At 50.0% G+C, this 13822-nt stretch overlaps 1 protein-coding gene across 1 annotated transcript in view; it reads right to left on the bottom strand.

Moving 5' to 3' along the window:
- The window catches only part of LOC133141018 (pappalysin-1-like), a 133126-nt gene that overhangs the window by 12335 nt on the left and 106969 nt on the right, over nt 1-13822 (bottom strand). Inside the window, exons 15-20 of the mRNA XM_061261371.1 lie at nt 12073-12256; nt 10607-10814; nt 9550-9745; nt 8036-8183; nt 6948-7063; nt 2815-2886 (exon numbers count right to left, since the gene is read on the bottom strand). Coding sequence (XP_061117355.1) covers nt 2815-2886; nt 6948-7063; nt 8036-8183; nt 9550-9745; nt 10607-10814; nt 12073-12256 — 924 coding nt within the window. The remainder of the gene's footprint in view (nt 1-2814; nt 2887-6947; nt 7064-8035; nt 8184-9549; nt 9746-10606; nt 10815-12072; nt 12257-13822) is intronic.

The following is a 13822-nucleotide window of genomic DNA, read 5'->3' as shown; positions in this document are numbered from 1 at the left end:
GTGTCCCCTTGATAAACCAAAAGATGCGCGACGGAATCACGAAATACAACACGAAAGTGTTGTCAGTATTTTAGCTCCTCTGCTCGTTCATCCTAAAGCTGGGTTCCTGGTCCTCTGTCACTCCTGGTCCTCTGTCACTCCTGGTCCTCTGTCATTCCTGGCTGTGGGACTGAAGAGCTACGCAGGTGGCATCCTGACCTGGGAATCCCAGAGCTCAGAGAAATGAACGTCTTACAGCCTGGAGCGATGCCTGTTTCAGAAACACTTTTGGGCTGAAATTTTCATCTGGAAATATCCAATCAAATTCCTCTTCCTATCCTACCCCCCCCCCCCCAGCAACAAGCTAGTGCCCTCCCAGTCCATGGGCTCAATGCACCTGCCCTCTGCAAGTTGATATCCCAATAACCCCCCCACCCCCCTCACCCAAAATTACCCCACCATACAAACACCCCCCGCCCCCCAGCCCCTGTGCTTACTCGTAAAAACTCTGGTACACTTCTACTTTCCGCTGTTTCACCTGGTCTCCATGCAGACAGAGAGCGTCTGGACGCAGGCAGCATTGAGAGGACTCCAGGTTGTGTGAAAGGAGAGAGTGTTTGAACGTAGGCAGCACTGAGAGGACTCCAGGTTGTGAGAAAGGAGAGCGTTTGAACGTAGGCAGCATTGAGAGGACTCCAGGTTGTGTGAAAGGAGAGAGTGTTTGAATGTAGGCAGCACTGAGAGGACTCCAGGTTGTGTGAAAGGAGAGCGTTTGAACGTAGGCAGCATTGAGAGGACTCCAGGTTGTGTGAAAGGAGAGCGTTTGAACGTAGGCAGCATTGAGAGGACTCCAGGTTGTGTGAAAGGAGAGAGTTTGAACGTAGGCAGCATTGAGAGGACTCCAGGTTGTGTGAAAGGAGAGCGTTTGAACGTAGGCAGCATTGAGAGGACTCCAGGTTGTGTGAAAAGAAAGCGTTTGAACGTAGGCAGCATTGAGAGGACTCCAGGTTGAAAGGGGAGAAACGAGCCCACTGGGGTGGGGGAGAGGAAAAGCCCATGCCAGCTTTTACTGGCCGATCGGTGAGTTATGGGCCTCGTGGTGGGAGTGCGGGCAGCCGTAAACCGTCCACCATTCATTACCTTCTGTCTCTTACGTCTTTAACTCTAAAGAACGGGATACTGTAACACAACATAATGACGAGAGGCTACTGAGCCCAGCCTTTTCCGACAACTGAAGTGTACCTACTGCTTAGTTTGCCTAGAAGCTCAATTGTATCTAACACCGTATCAAGCCTGGTCTTCAAAATCCCCCCAGTGTTTCCACCTCCGGGACAGATGACTGTCATTTGTCATTGTGTGTGTGTGTGTGTGTGTGTGTGTGTGTGTGTGTGTATCTGTGTGTGTGTGTGCACGTGCGTGACTGTGTGTTATGCCCACAGGGTGTTATGATGCGTCTCGAGCATCAGTGCATAGCTGAAGGGAAGGTGCCTGCGTACTTCCCATCTGCTTGCGAATCTCCCGCTTTTGGCGTTCAGCTCGCTACCACTGGCTAAGCCCTCGTGGTGAACTGTGAAGCAGCCTGGTGTGCGAGGCCCTCGCCAGTACACAGGCTCTCCGTCACCAAGACTCCTGCCTCCCCGTGGCCACACACAGCCGCTGGTTGCCTTCGTAGCCCCCGGCTAACCCAGAGATACGGGTGTAAAGGCCTACCCCCATGGACACATCCTGGCACCTGTCTGCCACTGCCTCGCTGCCTTTTGGGTGAGCCTAGGACAGGGGTGCACAACAAGGGCTGATCCGTTTCAGGATTTTATCCTGACTTCTGGTCTAAATCACAGGTGTCAAACTCCAGTCCTGGAGGGCCGTAGTGTCTGCTGGTTTTTGGGGTGTTCTGGGTTCATTCAAGTCACTGACTGGTTAAAGTATCTACACGCCTTGTTCTCAAGGCCTTAATTGGCCTTAATTGGCAGCTGATTGAAAGGAAACCGTAAAAACCCGCAGACAAACCCGCGGCCCCCTGGGGATTCAGTTTGACACCCCTGGTCTAAATGATTTAATTGACTCGATCATGTCTTATCTGACATGTTGTATGAGTACCGGCTACAGCTGCAGGCTGCAAGTGTATCCTAATGATTTTACTGTGCTTAAGTACAGGCTTGAACCAGGGTCCATTTATATAGCTGTTGGAACAAAAACCAGAACGCAGACCGGGCCTCAAGGACCGATGTTGTGCACCCCTGGTCTAGGAGGACAAAAGGAGAAGGGAGCACAGCAAGACAAAAGCGCAAGCGGTGGCTTCAGGTGACTCTCAGGAAAATGGGATTACCGGTCCTGCAATTGCGAGGAGGTGGCGGTCATCACATCCTGTGACCGAGTGCACACATCCAGTTATGAATAAATATCCAATAAATATCCTGTAGTTACACAAGCTCAACACTTTCAAACCCACGTTCCAGGGTCCACTCAGGACTGCTGGATCGCTAACGTGTTTGTTCTTTCACCTCCCTCAACCGGGAGGAGTCCCAAAGAAGGTCACGCCAAACAAAACCATTTTGCGAATGAAAGCATTTGGCAGGAAGCTGACCAATCAACACGCCAAAGTCATTTGCTCCGGGGAAGTCTCTGGTGTGAGCATGACTCAGCTCACGTGAGCCAAAACCACCTGGGCTCGACCAATGGGAGGACAGCAATGGCACGACCCCTCTCTTGAAGAGGAGGTCAAAGGTCAGGGGCTCGTTTTGGTAGAGTCGGGCGAATGTTGGACCCACAGCGAGTTTCACAGACTGTAAAAGAAGGGTCAGAGATAGGAAGAGGCAGGTCATGTCATGTGCTTACCTCACAGCCTTTGATGCAGTGCAGAGATTCGGGCTGGGGGTACCACTTCAGCCCCATGGTGCACACGATATTCTGCAGGGAGAGAGAGACACGATGAGGCTCAGCGCCTCGGCATGGCTAAGAGCACATCAGGCTTTATCTGTCATGTGAATACCCACAATCCCCTGTGTGCTCGCAACCCCTCTCAACGGACCGATCGATCTCCTCACAGAAACACAATGTTTTGTTTGGATGACTGAGACAGTGAAATAACGTATGTACCCAGTGAGCCATTAGTTCTTCATTAATTTAGGTCTCCAACCATGTGTGTGCAGTGAATAGTTATTGAGATATTGACACTTTTATATGACTAGTACAAAATAGGCTGAGATTGCCTTCTTGGTGGCCAAAGTGGAAAGGGTTAAAAGGTTAATAGCCACTCGACACAGAAGAGTTCAGCTGTGAATGTTGACTTTGTTCTAAAACAATACACATACAATCTTCTTGAGATTTTCAGTGCTGGACCTTGAGTGTTAGTTGGTCCAGCAGGACTGTGACTAATGGGCGTCTCGCCTCTTGTTTTGATGCTTTACAGGCCTGCAAAGGGACTCCTGTGGAGAGGGGGTATTTGTGCATGTGTGTGGTGGTAATGGGGGGGTGGGGGGTGTTTTTTTGCTACTACAGATGGATAGTAATGTGGAGGCAAAGAGTGTTCACGTGCTGTGTTCTTGGGTGGAGAGGGACCACTGCTTTGGATAGGGGGGGGCCGTGCAGGTAGAGCGTGTTTTGGCCCTTCCTGGACCAGTGATGGTAGAGGGTGTTTTGGCCCTTCCTGGACCAGTGGCGGTAGAGCGTGTTTTGGCCCTTCCTGGACCAGTGATGGTAAAGCGTGTTTTGGCCCTTCCTGGACCAGTGCAGGTAGAGCGTGTTTTGGCCCTTCCTGGACCAGTGATGGTAGAGGGTGTTTTGGCCCTTCCTGGACCAGTGCAGGTAGAGCGTGTTTTGGTCCTTTCTGGACCAGTGCAGGTAGAGCATGTTTTGGTCCTTTCAGGACCAGTGCAGGTAGAGGGTGTTTTAAGAGAAGTAATACCATGGTGTACAGCATGGGTCGGCAACAGCCCTGATCTGGGAGAGCCGCAGAGCGTGCTGCTTTCTGTTTTCACTGTATAATTAACTGCCATCATTGATCAATTTAGTGCTGAGTAACAAGGAAAGCCTGCACAAACTGCGGCTTTCCCGGACCGGGGCGGCCGACCCCTGCCCTAGAGGAACCAGAACCCTCTCTGCAGTTTGTTTGGAAACATTGTGTTTCTGAGAAAGCAGCGTTTGGAGTTTGAGCTGATAGGCCGATAGGCTTGAGCTCTGGCCGGGACATTCGCACCACGCACTCGAGCCGGCACACAAACATGTTTACACAATGGCTCATTTAAAACCTTCTGCCCCGGAGAACTGCTTGTTTTTACAGGTCCTGTTGGAGTTTTGATCTTGTTAAAGGGATAGGCCGTCCGCATTAGGGCTGTTTCCTGTCTGCCTACAAATAACCTAGCCAGTGCTATAGGCTCTCTTCACGTGCATGTAACCATGGGAAACCATACATTCGGTGTCGCTGTATTGTCGTCCGGGCGGAAACAGAGGATTTTTAGAGCCGTGGGGTTCATAGCCTGCAAGCGTTAGGAGGCGAGTCCCCGGCAGTGTGAGGCAGAGAGAGCGATTAGGCGTTAGGAGGCGAGTCCCCGGCGGTGTGAGGCAGAGAACGCGATTAGGCGTTAGGAGGCGAGTCCCCGGCAGTGTGAGGCAGAGAGAGCGATTAGGCGTTAGGAGGCGAGTCCCCGGCGGTGTGAGGCAGAGAGAGCGATTAGGCGTTAGGAGGCGAGTCCCAGGCGGTGTGAGGCAGAGAGCGCTGAGCGACCTCGGCGGCCGTCCCTCGGCTCGGGTGTCAGGGAGGTCACTGTCCCAGACCCGCGCTGCTCGCTAAGGGATTTCACATTACCGCGCCATCAGCACTTTAAAAGGGGAAAAGAGCGTTAAGCGATGGCCGGTCAGCTGCGGAGCACCCGAGGAGAGCACCGTGGGTGAAGAGGCGAGGTGGGGATCTGTTTTTGTTTCACCGACGGGCGGTGTACCGCGCTACCGTCCTCCTATAGTCACGGTGGCCCCGACGTGCGGCCGGATGTGACGTTCTGCAAATGAACATCGCTCTGGAACTACACAAGAATCCCAGGTGATTAGCCTGACCACAGGTGGCCATCACAGGAAAGCACTATCTACAACGAGACCTGGGTCAAATACGGGATTTTTTGGATTTGAATACTTTTGTACTGTGTGTGTGTGTGTGTGTGCATGTGTGCGTGCATGTGTGTGGAGATGTACCCCAGTCATGTGCCTTAGCCACGAGGCAACAGGCTGCCCATCTCTAATGTCCGTTGACACAGACCGGCACGGCCCAGATCTGCTGAACCAACAGAAGTGGTATGGATTTCACCTCAGCCAACCCGAACACCGCGACCTCCCGGCCCATCAGCGATCAGCCTAGCCCCCCCCAACCCCCACCCGTCGACGCCGTCCGCCCAGGGAAATATAGAATATATCGGCCTCATAACGCCCCGCAGGTATCCGCTTCCACGCGGCAGACGGCTGACTCGACAGGAGCTCCCGGGGCTCGGTGTGGGGAGGACGCTCGGAGGAAATCGATGCGCCCGTCCGTAGAACTCTCTCTCGCCGGCGACGGCTAAATCGTGGACAGAGAGAGCCCTCTGAACACGACAGGACAGTTTCAGAGGAACAGCGCACTCCTCGTGAGTTAACGACAGGAGTTTCAGAGGAACAGAGGGCTCATCGTCAGTTAATGACAGGAGTTTCAGAGGAACAGCGCGCTACTCGTGAGTTAATGACAGGAGTTTCAGAACAACAGAGTGCTACTCGTGAGTTAACGACAGGAGTTTCAGAAGAACAGAGTGCTACTCGTGAGTTAACGACAGGAGTTTCAGAAGAACAGCGTGCTACTCGTGAGTTAACGACAGGAGTTTCAGAAGAACAGAGTGCTACTCGTGAGTTAACGACAGGAGTTTCAGAAGAACAGCGTGCTACTCGTGAGTTAACGACAGGAGTTTCAGAAGAACAGCGTGCTACTCGTGAGTTAACGACAGGAGTTTCAGAAGAACAGCGCGCTACTCGTGAGTTAACGACAGGAGTTTCAGAAGAACAGCGTGCTACTCGTGAGTTAACGACAGGAGTTTCAGAAGAACAGCGTGCTACTCGTGAGTTAACGACAGGAGTTTCAGAAGAACAGCGTGCTACTCGTGAGTTAACGACAGGAGTTTCAGAAGAACAGAGTGCTACTCGTGAGTTAACGACAGGAGTTTCAGAAGAACAGCACGCTCCTTGTGAATTAATGACTGGAGACGGGAAGGGGGTCAAGGGGGTGGTTTGCCACTCAAGCCGAGAGATTACTGTAATCGTACCTTGCTTCCCTGAGCAGGGTACGGCCTGTCCCTGCTGATAATGAGTGATTGTAAATGGGCAGTTATGCTCTGGGCTGGGCGAGGGACACGCTGAGATGAGCTCTAAACGAGGTTTCCTCCTCCTGCCAGCCAGTTTCCACTGCTGGCTACCACACCTGGGTCAAATATGTGACTGTTTTGGATTCAAATACTTTCTTTTTGTGCTCGATTGATCTTGACGGGCACAGCTGAGCTCACCAAGAGGAGCAGAAGGCAGGGCTTGCACTCTGTGAGAGTATTTCACAGGTTTCAATACATCAGACAAGCTCAGTAAAGTGTAGAAAACTATATGAATCCAAAACAATTAAATATTTGATACAGGTCTGCTGGCTACCTATTGCTAACAGGATAACGGTGTGTATTAAGGTGCAGTGGTGGCCCCCCAAATATCCTACATTGCACACAAAAGATGTGTCTCTATCCATTTAAGTGATGAAATACACCAACACCCAGCAGACACTGAGTCTGGCACCCCCGCATTGGATGGTGAACACATGGTACGTTGTGCATTGGTTGAGAACAGGCGGAGAACATGGTGGGGTTGTGCATTGGTTGAGAACAGGCGGAGAACATGGGGGGGGTTGTGGATTGGTTGAGAACAGGCGGAGAACATGGTCGGGTTGTGGTCTGTTTGGCACAGCAGGATGGACTGACCTTGACTTTTTCTGGAGTCCTCCAGTGGTCCTTCATCACAGACTCGACCGTCGTGTTGCCAGTCAGGATGACCACGTTGTTATTCCTGTCCTTGCAGGTAAGCTCACACTCCTCACCTGCAACCAACAGGTAGATCCACACGGTCATAGGCATGCTATTGCCAACAGGCAGATCCACACGGTCACAGGTATGCTATTACCAACAGGTAGATCTACACTGTCATGGGCACGCTACCCAAGCAATATACAAACTTGCAGTTTAATGTATTCCCAATTATTTCACATGCCAGAGATGTCTTGTACTCTGCCATCAAGTGTTTTAATCATACTGAGAGTTAACAGTTTTTTTCTCTCAAGTAGAAATATTAGCTGGTTTTAAGTTACTGTTTGCATGAAGTTTTCAGAACCCATTGCCAAATCTTGAATTGAGCCAAACTGCTTCACCTCTTCGGCAATAAGTTTTTTTGTTTGAGCATTGTAACTTATGCAGACATGCACACACACTGCAAGTGTCTAAGTCTTATAATGAGACTCTCCAGCAGACAAGATTAGCTTGTTTTTCAGTTACTTTGTGCTTGACAAGTCAAATTGTCTTTCCCCACTGGCAAATCGTTGTCTTATTTAACAAAAAAGTAACAGAAATAAAATTCCAAGTCTAAATTTGAGACTTTTTAATAATTATTTGTTAAGACATCTTTTTTTGCAGTGCATGCACGTATGCACACACACATGCACATGCACACCCACACATGCACATGCACACACACACATGCACACACACACACACATGCACACACACACATGCACATGCACACACACACATGCGCACACACATGCACACACACACACACAGTCATGCACACAGACACACAGCAGACACACACACACTCATGCGCACACACACACACACTCACACACACACACACAGACTCATGCACACACACACACACACACACACGCACACACACAGCACACACACAGCACACACACACACACGCACACAGACACACACACACACACACACGCACACACACACACACACACACACACAGCACACACACACACGTAAAGAGGAGACGGGGTACAGACCTATCCCGTGGCCACGCCTGCAGTTGACCCACATGCTGGGGCTGAGGTTCTGGGGCAGGGAGCACTGGCCCTTCAGTTGGGGGCACACCTTGAAGGACCCGGTCCAGTTCCCATCCTTCCTGCAGCGGATCACGTTGGTGGTGGGACCCTGGAGACAGGACCGGTCACGGTCACGGTCACTCACTCTAACCCTAACCCCAAAATCCTTAATTCTGAAACCCTCAGCATAAAGCCTGAAAAGAACAGTCTCCGGTCTGTTTTAATTCTCTCTATGATATGTACGTACACTGTGAGGCCTGTTTAGCAGCCTGATTGTACGTGAATGGTGTGATGACGAAATTATTGAATGATTGTTATCCTCCAATTCAGTTGTCCTCTCTCTCTTTCTTTCCATCTCAATTTCGCGCTGCGAAGAAGAACCAGAGGAATATACCCTTTTTGCTTTTCTTCATTGGTCCATACAGTGGTGGATAGTTTCCTTGAAATATAGTGCATAACAATAACCTTTAATGAAAATGTTTACTGACTCCTGAATATATCATATAGTCAGTCAGATATAATAAATCATCTTTTTCCACAGATGTGGTTGCTAGTGAAGCTCTTGCTCTGGTGAAAGACGTTTAGAAGACAACAATCAAAACATGACCCATGAATATTTACTGAAGAAGGCTGCGAGGGATACAACATCAGGGGCCTGTTCCACAAAGCACGATTAAGCAGGAAACCGGGAACAGCTCTTTTTATCTGGTGCAGTTATCTGCCTGACTCAGTCATCCTGTGGAACAGACCCCAGTTCAGTTGAGATTTCAACCTGCAAGCGTTTGGTTTGCAAGCACATTCTGTCGCACTTCCGCCTATTTTACAGAAGAATACGGACTCAATATCCACCTCTCGCTAGGCACACCCACCCCAGACACTTTTCAAAATTGAGTAGCAGGCGGAGCCAGGCTGAAACACCTGGACCTGCCTCCAACAAACATGCATTAGAGACCCCCCCCCCCCCCCCCCCCCCCCAATGCCCACAACATCAGCAAAGGCACAAAACATCATCACAGCAAAGGGAACAAAAAACATCCATGACACCATGACAGGGACAAAACAAAGAATGACCGAGAGAAAGAGAGAAGACGGAATGGACAGAGATGAGAGAGAAAGAGAGAGAGAGAGAGAGGGAGGGAGAGAGAGAGAGAGAGAGAGAGAGAGAGAGAGAACACAACAGCAAGTAAGCACGGAATAAAAAAAGCTGAATGAAAAATGTAAAACAGGGGTGTCAAACTCCAGTCCTGGAGGGCCGCAGTGTCTGCTGGTCTTTGGTGTGTTTCAGCACGAGAGATACATTTATTTAATTGGCTAAAGAGTCCACACACCCTGTTCTGAAGGCCTTAATTGGCTGCTGATTGAATGGAAACCACAGACACCAGCAGACACCGCGGCCCTCCAGGACCGGAGGTTTTGACACCCCTGACGTATAAAGGTAAAAGGAGGAAAAGTTAAGGAGAGAAGGAGCGACAGACCTGCTGGCATGGAGGGTGCAGTCTCACCGTGTGGTTGGCTCCGTTGCAGTTGATCCAGCAGTCGCTGTTGAACTTGAAGCCGTTGGTGCACTGGTACATGCCGTGGAAGATGGGGGGCGGGGGGTCGCAGGTCACAGGCTCACACGCGCCCTCCTGCCAGCTCCCGTCCTCCGTGCACTGCCTCTTAAACGCCCTCCTGGAGGGACACACAGACAGAGCACATCATTACGTTACATTACATTACATTACATTACATTACTGGCCTTTAGCAGACGCTCTTATCCAGAGCGACGTACAGTTGATTAGACTAAGCAGGAGACAATCCTCCCCTGGAGCAACGTGGGGTTAAGGGCCTTGCTCAAGGGCCCAACGGTTGTGCGGATCTTATTGTGGCTACACCGGGGATTGAACCACCGACCTTGCGGGTCCCAGTCATTTATCTTAACCACTACGCTACAGGCCGCAAATCAGATTCACATGTAAAGTACATTTAAAAACAACCAGAAGTCGACCAAAACGTGGGACAGGATGTCAACATACAAAAAACTACAAGATGCAAGCATACGGCACTCATTGCACAGCTTCAGGGTGGGCCACTGAAAAGATTTGATCACAAAGTTAATGCAGCGCATGTGGAACTGACAGGAGTGGTGTCCCAAAATTAGGCATTTTATTGTGGTCTAATCTACGGATAAACAGGAAATACAAACCCAGCTATTAACTAATCTGGGTAATTGGTGACAGCAAAAAGCTGCATACACCTCAGCCCTGCAGGAACGGAATTGGCGACCCGAGATACATAAGAATCAGATGTGCCGCAGCGGTCCAAGGTGTGGCGTTAAACGGAGGTGGAAAGTCCTGGTTCGGAAAGTAAACGTCACCCCCACCATTTTGGCTCAAATGGCACAATCACAATTCTTCAGCCAGGAGGTAGAAGTAATCTGTGGCCGTGTTACGTGGGTGGAAGAAACGTTTTAACCTTCTGACCCCTGGACTCTGACCCCTGGACTCTGACCCCTGGACTCTGACCCCTGGACTTCCCGCCTCGGCGGCTCACCTCTTGGGCTTGTCGGTGTTGGGCACGTGGTAGCCGGGCTTGCACTTGTACTTGCAGAAGGAGCCGACCTTGAGGCCGGTGGCGTTGCAGCGCTTGGTCTGGAGCACGGCGTTGGGCACGGGCGGCGGGGCGGGGCAGCGGAGCTCACACAGCGCCGCGGGGAAGGACCACATGCCGTCCTCCATGCACGTCAGGGTGTTGTTGGAGCCTGGAGAGACATTACCTTACATTACATTACACATTACATTACACATTACATTACATTACAATTACATTACATTACCTTACATTACCTTACATTAATGGCATTTGGCAGACGCTCTTGTCCAGAGCGACGTACAGTTGATTAGACTAAGCAGGAGACAATCCTCCCCTGGGGCAATGCAGGGTTAAGGGCCTTGCTCAAGGGTCCAAAGGCGGTGCGGATCTTATTGTGGCTACACCAGGGATCGAACCACCGACCTTGTGGTACCTTAACCACTACGCTACAGACCAAGACAGAGGAGGGGGCGGAGAACAGCCAGGGAAATGAGTAGACGATTCTAATCCCTTATTCTTCTCCTCTTTTTTCTTTTCCCTGTTCCTGACCTGGAAATCGATCAAGGTACGCCATCTTTAGGGACGTTCCAACCTGTTAAATGTTCCTTCTCAGAGCTAGAAGTCTTTGCTTTGAGAAACAAAATTTCAGCACAAATACACAAGTATATTTTCGGGAAGGCCAGACGTATAAATGATCGACCTGTGGATCCACCTCTCCCTGTCTGCCTCGTCTGTCTATTTGCCTGGCAAATTTTTTCTTGATTTCCCTATCTTCATTCCAGTTTCTTGCCACTTTCCCTAGCCTCTCCAGGTGGGCGGAGCTAGGAAGTCGATAAAACAGCAAGGATAAGAAACGAGAAAAATAAGCGATTGTAAGGAGCCTGATGAGTTGGGCCAGCAGTCATACCAACATGCATTCCTGCCGAACGGCTAAAGCCACGCAGGGGTGGGCTTGGTAAGTACTCGGATGGGAAAAGACAGAAGGAGAGAGGTGGAGGAGAGTGCGGGGGAGGGGGCAAGGCGGAGAGACGAGGAGACGGAGGTGGTGGCAGAGGGCCAGAATGGCGAGTGGAGGGATAGCAAAAGTTCAATTTTTCACATTTCCAAGTCGAGCCTCTAGATAAACTGTCCTCTCCTCAGTCTGACAGAGTCGTGCATTACTAGTAGAGGTCGTATCAGGTCTTACTTTCTTTTCTTTTTTTTTCTTTTTTTTAACAGTTTTTGGCTCCATTTAGCATCCCTGGATTTGCCCTTGGGTCACCGCTGTGTCACCTGTACCCAGTTGCCCCGGCCGGAGCTCCAGAAAGCCCTGGGAGCCCGCGTCATGGAGGTGCCGTAGCAGCGCAGCGGCCTTGTTAATTACCCCCCCCGGGGGTAAGTGTCGGGCTAATGGGAAACGGGCTTGATGAACGGCGGGCGGCTCTCACCCACGAGCTGCGCCGGCTCTTTACACTGGAAGGTGCACTTCTTGCCGTACGTGGTGCCCTCGGGGAAGTGGAAGATGGCGGGGTGGACGTGGTACTTGTCCGGCCGGCCGCAGTCCACCGGCTCGCAGGTCACGTGCTTGTTCCACTTGCCGTCGGCGCAGGTGATGGTCACCGTGGAGTCCGACTGCAGGAGGACACAGAGACGATGGCATTCAACACACATCCAACGCCAAACTGTCCTCACAATGGCATTCAACACACATCCAACGCCAAACTGTCCTCACAATGTCATTCAACACACATCCAACGCCAAACTGCCCTCACAATGTCATTCAACACACATCCAACACAAACTGTTCTCTCAATGTTATTCAACAAATATCTAACGCAAACGGCAAACTGTTCTCTCAATGTTACTGGGATGTTTTCTGAATGTTATAACATTGCCAGTACATTGCAGCGACATTGTGAGGTTTCATGTCAGCTAGAGATAGGCGTACTTCAGGTTACATTCTCCCAAAATAAAAGTGTTCTTCCTTGGATGAACGGCAAAGACAATCATTTGACTGTGTGCCTGACTGTGGAGACCAGGGTTAAAAAGGCCTCTGTACTGAACTGTGCCCAGGAACTCATTGAAAAGACGAAAACACAGACCAAGATTTAAAATAAATATTCATTTGGACAATATTCCCGGCTTGGCGCAGTTGTTGTTAGAGATTGTGAAGTGATTGCTGCTCCTGCCAAAAAGGCCATTCCTCATTTTCATTCTATTCATTATACTCTCCTGCATTAATTCATATCTCTAGAGAAAAACACCAGGCGTCCGTTTTCCTGGCATTGTCAACAGCATTTTAGGTAAATGACTCCTTAACCAATTAGCCACCGATGATGAAAAGGATGGCTCCTATAAGCACTAATTACTCTTAAATAAAAAGCTCTGCTCTGGCAGCGTGCTCGAACATGTCCACACAGCAATCATGCCGTACGTAAGACGCTGGCAAGAGAACAAATGCATTCGGCAAAATAAATAATAATAAATAACACAATTTTACTCCAAAAGGCAGGAGACCTTTTCCCTAAGCTAAAAACATTTTTTTTCTTCCAATCATAAAATAAGCATCAATCCCCGATCCCGTCATCGACTGTTGGCTGGGCTTTACGGAGACGGTAATTAAGAAATCCTTTCTGGTGTCGTTGTGAGCACCAGGAGAAAGATTGGTGCAGCTGAATCGTGTGCTAGAGGAGCAGGAGCCTGACAAACACAGCCAGCGATCTCAGAGTAGGTGTACATTTTAAGTTGTATCTTTACTCTACATCTAAACTAAATCAGTTCACATTAAGTTATGGCGTAACTCTGAATTTACGTTGTACTGGTGCAGCAAGCTGCAGAGGCCAGGGTTTGCACTTTTTGAAAGTATTTCATAGGTTCCAAAACACCAAACGAGCTCACTAAAGTGTAGAAAAGTATTTTATTATCAAAACAACGATATATTTGACCCAGGTCTGCTTCAGATGTAGACGGAGAGGAGGGGTGACTTAAGGTCACGCGCTGAGAAGCGAATGGGTTCCGGGGCGCTATGCGTCTCCCTTTTTACCGTCCGTGTAAATGCACTTCTGCAGCCAGTCACACCGGCCGTGACACCACAGTTTACACGCAGAGTAAAACAGACACTTTGATATTTCACACCTTACCAGGAAGACTGTTAAAGAGAAGAAGGCCCCGCCGGGTCAAAGGTCGCGACCTCTACGC

The sequence above is a fragment of the Conger conger genome, chromosome 11 (assembly GCF_963514075.1).
Source record: "Conger conger chromosome 11, fConCon1.1, whole genome shotgun sequence".
NCBI classification, from domain to species: domain Eukaryota; kingdom Metazoa; phylum Chordata; class Actinopteri; order Anguilliformes; family Congridae; genus Conger; species Conger conger.
Note: the sequence above shows the minus strand (reverse complement) of the source record. Positions and strands in the feature narration are given on the sequence as shown.